Source organism: Chenopodium album, chromosome 7 (assembly GCF_948465745.1).
Source record: "Chenopodium album chromosome 7, dcCheAlbu1.1, whole genome shotgun sequence".
NCBI classification, from domain to species: domain Eukaryota; kingdom Viridiplantae; phylum Streptophyta; class Magnoliopsida; order Caryophyllales; family Amaranthaceae; genus Chenopodium; species Chenopodium album.
In genome coordinates this window covers 7300309-7307847 of record NC_137840.1, presented here as the reverse complement: position 1 = coordinate 7307847, position 7539 = coordinate 7300309, and the positions used below count along the sequence as shown (strand labels likewise).

The window sequence follows — 7539 nt, the reverse complement described above, 5'->3', positions numbered from 1 at the left end:
ATGTTTGATTTAACAAAAGGTAAAGCCTAAACTAATTACATGACTGCCTAAAAAATTTGTTGCTTCTATTTACCAAAAGGACACATAACCTAGATATAAACTCACTCAAAAAGTTGTTAGAATATTAAAAGGTTATGTGTGGCAGTCATTTGTTGAGTCCCTCTTCCATTTGCATTCATCTCTTCCTGTGCTTCAGTCTGCATCCACTTCCATGTATCCTTGATCATCACCTGCATCCGTGACTGAGTCTAAAAATTGAACAACTTGACCAATGAGATTCCTATCTACTTCTAATAACTGTGGTGGTAGACCTTCAATGTCCAAACTTCTCTTCTTCATGTGAGGGGGAGAGAAGTTGTTCCCACCTTACTTCTCTAGAATCTTTATCAAGCATGATTGTAGTGTAATCCATGTGTACTTGTTCGAAACTGGATCAAACTCTTCAAAAGCTCTAGCAACTTCTTGTATGAGCTCATCTAGATTCCTTGGGAATGATTGGTATTGTAGTGATTGAATGACACTAAACAAACCTAAATTTAGAACATTTGTTTCTGGTGATTGAGCTGGTTGAAAAATGAATTGAATTTTGAATCCATATGCATGACAAGCTTCCTGAAAATCTTCATCTTTTGGAACTTGGTGAGGTCTTGCATTTTCCCATTGGATGATGATGTCCTTTGGTAGTTGTTCTGGTCACTTCTCATAGATTGTTAGAATGACATGTGTGAGCAGCATATCCTTGATGCATTCTTTTGTCACACTTTAAAGTGCTTAGTCTCAAGAGTCCCTGCATCTCTGTTTTTGCTTTTCTTTTTGGCCATTTCATACTTCATAAAAGGAAAGAGACCATACTTTCCATCATGTATCATGTTGTTTTGCTCATCAAATAAAGACTTCCCAATCATTCCCATGAACATTCCTTTTATCTTGAATCTCCTTGATTGTTGTGCCCTGTATGGATCATCCTCTGTGGGTAGCAAATAAAATGTTCTTGTCTCTGGATTTATGTAGAACCATTTTTCATCCAAATGTATCCATTGCTGCATGTCTCCGAATTTTGGGTCCCCTTGTGCTGGAATTGGATCAATGTGACTTAGTACCCATTTGAGTCTTGATACTTTATGCTTCTCTGTTAGAGCTGGATGATTTGTGCTGATGTGTGTCCTGAGCCTGCCTTGTTGCCTTAGTTTACGCAGTGCTGTTTTTGGTATTTTAAGTGCTGCAGCATATCCTCTCTCTGTCCCTCTCTTGTACAGTGGTAGTGAAGTTAGAAATTCATCTGTGTACACTTTTGGTTTGGGTCCTGTCCTGCCCAATTTTTTGTTTTCAACAGCAACTGCAGTACCTTCTGCTAGAAATTGCTTGATTACTTTGAAATATCTTGTTGTTGTGGATTTGTGCACTGAATGTTTTCTAGCCAAATTGGCTAAGAAGCCTCTTGGCAGTGAGTCCCCCTCCATGTGCAACATAATCTCATCAACAAGTGTTCTTTTCTGTTCCACAGTCAGTTCTTTGTTTGCTCTGACTTCTGTTGTGCTTCATGATTGTTTGCATCATCATCTGCATCATACCCATCAGCATTGGCTTGCTCTTCTTGGTTTTCTTCAGCATCTAAATCGTACCACCATGGATATTCTTCATGGATGAATTTAGCTTCTATGAATTCATCATCCAATGCATGCTGAGATTGAATGTACTCATCCATAAGTTCATCTATGAATTCTGCCATGAGTCCCTTTTTTTTTTTCAGGGTGGCTTTTTGGTGATGAAGTGGTGGCTGGTTTTTTTTTTGGACGGTCTTCAACGGAGCCTATTCCTGTAATTACAAAAGCTGCATCTACTAACACAACTATAGGAATTAAGATAATGCTAATCTTGGTTTAGATTAATGTAATTTGATAGGCCTGCCTGTATTTTGAATTAACAAAACTTAATTTATGGTGATGTAACCTAACTACACTATCCCCCTCCCAACCCCTCCCCAATTCCCCTAAAACCGCTCTTTTGAAATGGGGTTTTGAAAAGGATGCCCTCCTTTTATATGGGGCATTTTGTTTGAAGTTGAATGAAAAATTTGAATTTTGGGAGAACTTGATAAAAATTTGAATTTTGGTGAAAAAGTGGGAGGGAAACTAGATGGGAAACAAATTTCCCACCTGTTTGTATGCTGCCAGAAATTTTGGGTGGGAAATTCCCACTAAAAAGCAAAAAGTACAAGTGGTCCTAAAAAGTCAAATAAAGGGACCACATGTATTCTCTCCATATTACTCCCCTAATTACTTACCCTTACCTTTTCTAATCAACCCCTTAAAAGTTTTGCCTCGCCCTCCGCAATCACCCCCAAAGTTGCAACTAATGTAGACCGGAGGTAGTATTACTAGGGTAGTTGACAAACCAACATTAACATGTGGTGTATTATTTAAAATCAATCATAATTAACCTCTTTTTTCACTTCAAATAGACTCTAGACAACATTTCTCAAAAAAAAAAAAAAAAAAAAAAAAAAAAAAAAATCTTTAGACAACATACATAGTCTTCAGCCTTTAAAGATGCAAAATAGCTCAATCTATTAACATCATACTACCTTCGTTTTTGTAGTTGACACGCTTTAACTTTAGTACTATTCACATACTCTTCTTTGACCCTGTTTTGTGGTTTATACATAATGAGAAATATAGTCATGTGGAATCTTGTTAGATTCGTTATGATATATATTTTCAAAATATCAAATTTTCATAATTTTTGCTTATCGGTAATTAAACATATGAATGGTTGAAGTTGTGCGTTGGTAAACATGACTAAAGAAACGTGTCAATTAAAAAGAAACAAAGAAAATATTACTACCTCCGTTACAGGTTATGTGCAACGATTTGACATAAAGCAGAGTGGGAAAAATGTCTAATCGTTGCACATAACCTGTAACGAAGGTAATATTTTGTAATACGAAACCGAGTTTACAAATAGACGCTAATAGATCGAGCATGTGTCATGTTACTCATGTATATGCAATGTTTGACTTATGTATGTAGGATCTTTGGAGCATATTAAATTAACTACTACGTATACGAAGTATATGTTACTTATTATTTTTCTCCTTTAACGTGAAACACACAATAATTGGAAACTAAAATCCTTAATATGTTGTATTATTCATGTACGATCATTAGCTATACTAAGGGCATGTTCTTATTGACTAAAATGAGCTGAACTGAACTGAAAATAATCTAATGAGAACAGACCCTTATACTCGCCTTACCATACCTAAACGCTCCTAGAGTTTAGACCATATATTGAGTAGAAACTTCACCACGAATCTAGCCATTTGTTCCCCTTTCGCTATAGCTATTATATGATCAAAGAAGATGCTTCATATAATCATGGTGCCATTGAAATTAAAAGATATGAACTTATCAAGATGGAAAACACATCCATACATGTCTACAAAGAAGGGGACCATATATCTACTTGCCTCATGGTCTTTATTTTTTCAGATCCAAATTTATTTAATTAATTTTACCCTTAGCAAATTATGGCTTATTTTTGTTTTTATGCAATTTTTTCTCAATTTTTTGGCATTTTTTGGGCTTTCAGTACAGCACAAATTACTCCAAATTGGATGGACAAACATCAAAGTTGATGCATGTCCTTTTTATTGGAGTAAATGTTAATAAAATAATTTTATTGTTATAAATAAGATTAATTATTGGCAGAAAATGGGCCATTTGGGGTCCTTTTCTACAGGATAGCAATAAAAGGTTGGGTTGCAAAGGCAGTGTCTGTCTTTTCCTAAATAGACAACTTTTAATTTCTTACTCTGACTCTAATTTGGCTTTGTTTAAAAGTCCACTCTTTTCAATTGTTTGCTTTCTTTAACCAATCAGGTTGCTCTTCTTTGGGTCCAATCTAAAACATTTGTAGCTCAATCTTATTATCCTAATTGTTTTTATTAGTTTGTCAACTACGCACCTTTATTAAGGGTAACGATCTCATCCTTTATATCATAATCTTTAAAGTCCTGACCACTGCTACATAGATAGCAATACGCCAATACAGTTGTCTCTCCACGAAGAGTTAGGTTGTATAAAAATGAATACGAATATATACGAAGTATACGAGAAAACGCTAGTGAAAAAATAAATAATAATATGCTCATGACATAATATATTCTTTGCATTACAAAATAATTTAATTAAGATATTAGAAAAGAAGTCATTAGAACACTTTGTTCCATTTTATAAAATTGAATTTCTTTTTCTCCTTTACTATAGTACATAATATGCTCTAATAAGTCCTAGTACTCTCTCTGTCCCATAATATAGTTCCCGTTTTCCTATTTTGAAAATATAAAATGTTGTTCATGTTTCTAATTTTGAATAATATGTAAAGACCATTATACCCTTACTTTTTTAACTTTATTCATTGTACTTCCTAATTTACTCTTGAATTTTGCACATACTTTGTACTTTTTTTCCCACTTTTTCTCTCTAACTTTTGTCTATCATTGTGTTTTTCCCTTTTATTAATGTAATTTATCCACTTTCTTCTCTTATTTCTTAAATACCGTGAAAAAACACAAACAAGAACTATATTATGTATGGAGAAAATAGTAATTTTTATACAATATGTATTCGGGCAAGCCTTAGGGGTGTCTGATCCATTCTGTTTTCAGTTTGGATTTAGGTCAAATCCAATTTGATATGAAATATAATTCGGTTTTCAATTTTTCAATCCGACCAGATCCGAATTACTCTTCCAATCCGATCCAAATTAAAATTCGGTTATTTGAATCTGATCCGAAAATCCGAATTAAAAAACGTTGATTTTATAGCATCTAATAAACTAGTGCGATAATATAAAAATAAGAATGCAATTATAAAAAAAAAAAAAATTGTCTAATTCTTAAGAGTAATACAAATCTTGTAAATAGTCATGATTCACTACTAGAATAAAGAGGAAAGGCACCGGTTCAAACCCCTTGTATGCATCCGGTTTGAACCGGTGAATGTGTGGGGGGGGGGGTGCCAATTCCTCCCACATTTGTCATCGGTTCAAAACCGGTGGTATAAACAGGTTTTGGCACCGGTTAATCGGTGTCTTTAATGATTTTGGCCATCGGTTAACCGGTACCAATAATATTTCCCCGCGCAATTTTTTAATATATATTTCCCTTGTTTTCTTGCAATAATATTAAAAAAAACCCTGTAATTCCAGCAATAATAACCTGTTTTCAGGCCTATAATTCCAGCAATAATATTAACAAAAATAATTAATATTATTATTATAATTACCAATAATAATAATATTATTAATAATTATAATAAGATTCAAACAATATTAAAAACAATAATTCATATATAGATATAAATATTCCCAAATTCAATACAATAAATAAAAAGTGTTATATATATGCTAAAAATACAAAAAAAATTATGTTAGGAGTAATTAAATAGGCTAAAAATATGTATTTTATTAAAAATGGCCTATATGACTTCTACTTTGCCCATTTTCTACATTTCTTATCAAATGAACTATTTCTTTCTTATAACATGTCAATGTTGGCTATTATTAGATGTCTAAGGCTTGAAATCACATCAATAAAGCATTTTATTAAGTTTTAAGACGCATTTAACTCAAAATGGCCCAAATATGGCCTATATGACTTCTACGTTGCCCATTTCCTACATTTCTTATCAAATGAACTATTTATTTCTCATATAACATGTCAATATTACCTAGTATTAGTTGTCTAAGGCTTAAAATTGAATTAAAAGAGCATTTTCCAAAAATTGTCCTAATATAGCCTACATGCATGACTTCTATTTAGCCCATTTTCTACATTTCTTATCAAATGATCTATTTCGTTCTCATAGCATGTCAATATTATCTAGTTTTAGGTGTATAAGGTTAGAAATCACATCAACAGAGCAAATTAACAAAAAATGGCCCAAATATGGCCTATATGACTTCTATTTAGCACATTTTCTACCTTTCTTATGAAATGAACTATTTCTTTCTCATAAAATGTCAATGTTACTGTAGACACCCATTTGTGTCTCCCCAAAACCAAACCCAGTGATGAGTACCTTTCACGTCGAATCATAATCGAATGAAACGAAAGTGTGGAAATGTCTAGTGTTGCGGAAAGTTTTTATTTCTTTTCTCTTCTTTCTGTTTTTGAAAACTTTATTTTAAGAAAACAGCCAATCCAGTTTGGTTGGTCCATGATATGGGTCCAATAGTAGTGTAGTTGGATGGGGCTTGATAAGACCTTTCCAACGATATATTATAAGCCCAATTCCGATGAATATTGAGGAAGTTATGGCCAATTTACTAAACTGGGCCCGGTTTGAGCTTTATGTACGGCCCAATGATCTAGGGGAGGGCCTAATATGATTTATCATTCCTAATGCAATTAGGAATGGTTTTAGTCTTCTAGATTCTTCTAGAAGGTTCTTTTCGTTCCTAATTCAATTAGCATTGATAAGTTGACTTTGTTGACTTTTCAGAGTTTTAATCAAAATCAAATAGCATTTTCGAAGAAATTATATTATTTTATCCTCCAGTACGGGAAATTTATCAGATTTTCGAAAACGCGTTAAAATCAAGACTGGGACCAGCTAGCCAGGGTTTGCGCCAACCTCGTTTTGCGTGCGTCAGAATCTGTTTTGTTAAATTATCTTTTTTGGCTGATTTTCTCTATAAATATCGTATCAAAAACTCCGTTTTCATTCACCAATTCATCATCTACATTCACCTACATTCGACCAATTCTCCTCACTCACAAGTTTTAATTAGCATTCTCTCTTTCATCCAATTATTTCTTACTTTGTCTTCATACAAAATTCCGCATTCACAAGATCTAGAAACACCTAGCCATATTCGAAGTTGCCTTCGCCCTAGACGTGAAAGGTTTTAATTTCTGAGGGTTTGGTCCCAAATCTCTCTTTCAATTATTTAATTTAATTGTTTATTTTATTATTTTTCCTTGAAGTTACTAACGTGTGTATTTTGTTATTAGAAAGAGGTACGAGGCATCGAAGTAAGTACTTTATTGATTAATTGATATTATGATGTAGATATCATGTTTACATTGTTATTATGATATTCCTAGTATCATGTCTAGGGTAACTTTAATATTGAATATGATTGTTGCGATGCTTCCTATGTTCTTCCTAATGATTGTTAGTATCATGTTAGGGTTAAAGATTTGATTTTTATTGCTTAGTGACATGCTAGGGTTTGTTATTAATCTTGTTAGTATCATGCCTAGGATCTTGCTATTCTTATCATGCTTTAATACTAATATGAACATGGTTATGATTATAATTGTTATAATTTATGATGATTATTATTATTATTATTTTGATAACGATTATAATTATTGTTATGATTATTTATTATGTTGCATGATTTATTGTTATTACTTGATCACCTTTATTGCATGTTTAAAGGGAATTTGGTACTTGTAACCACGCTTAATAAGATAATTAATAATCTTGTTTAGGTTTAATGTGATTATAATTCAAGTGATCACCAATA

The 7539-nt window shown here is 32.8% G+C and overlaps 1 protein-coding gene across 1 annotated transcript; it reads right to left on the bottom strand.

The window, feature by feature from the left end:
- Nucleotides 1–755: 755 nt before the first annotated feature.
- Nucleotides 756–1460, bottom strand: LOC145639947 (uncharacterized). Its single transcript, XM_081691264.1, has one exon. It carries the CDS (start codon nt 1458–1460, stop codon nt 756–758), a length of 705 nt encoding a protein of 234 aa, XP_081547390.1.
- Nucleotides 1461–7539: the final 6079 nt, after the last annotated feature.

Bases quoted from the DNA above. Each gene is read 5' to 3' on its own strand.
- LOC145639947 (XM_081691264.1), bottom strand. From the start codon at position 1,460: ATGGAGGGGGACTCACTGCCAAGAGGCTTCTTAGCCAATTTGGCTAGA.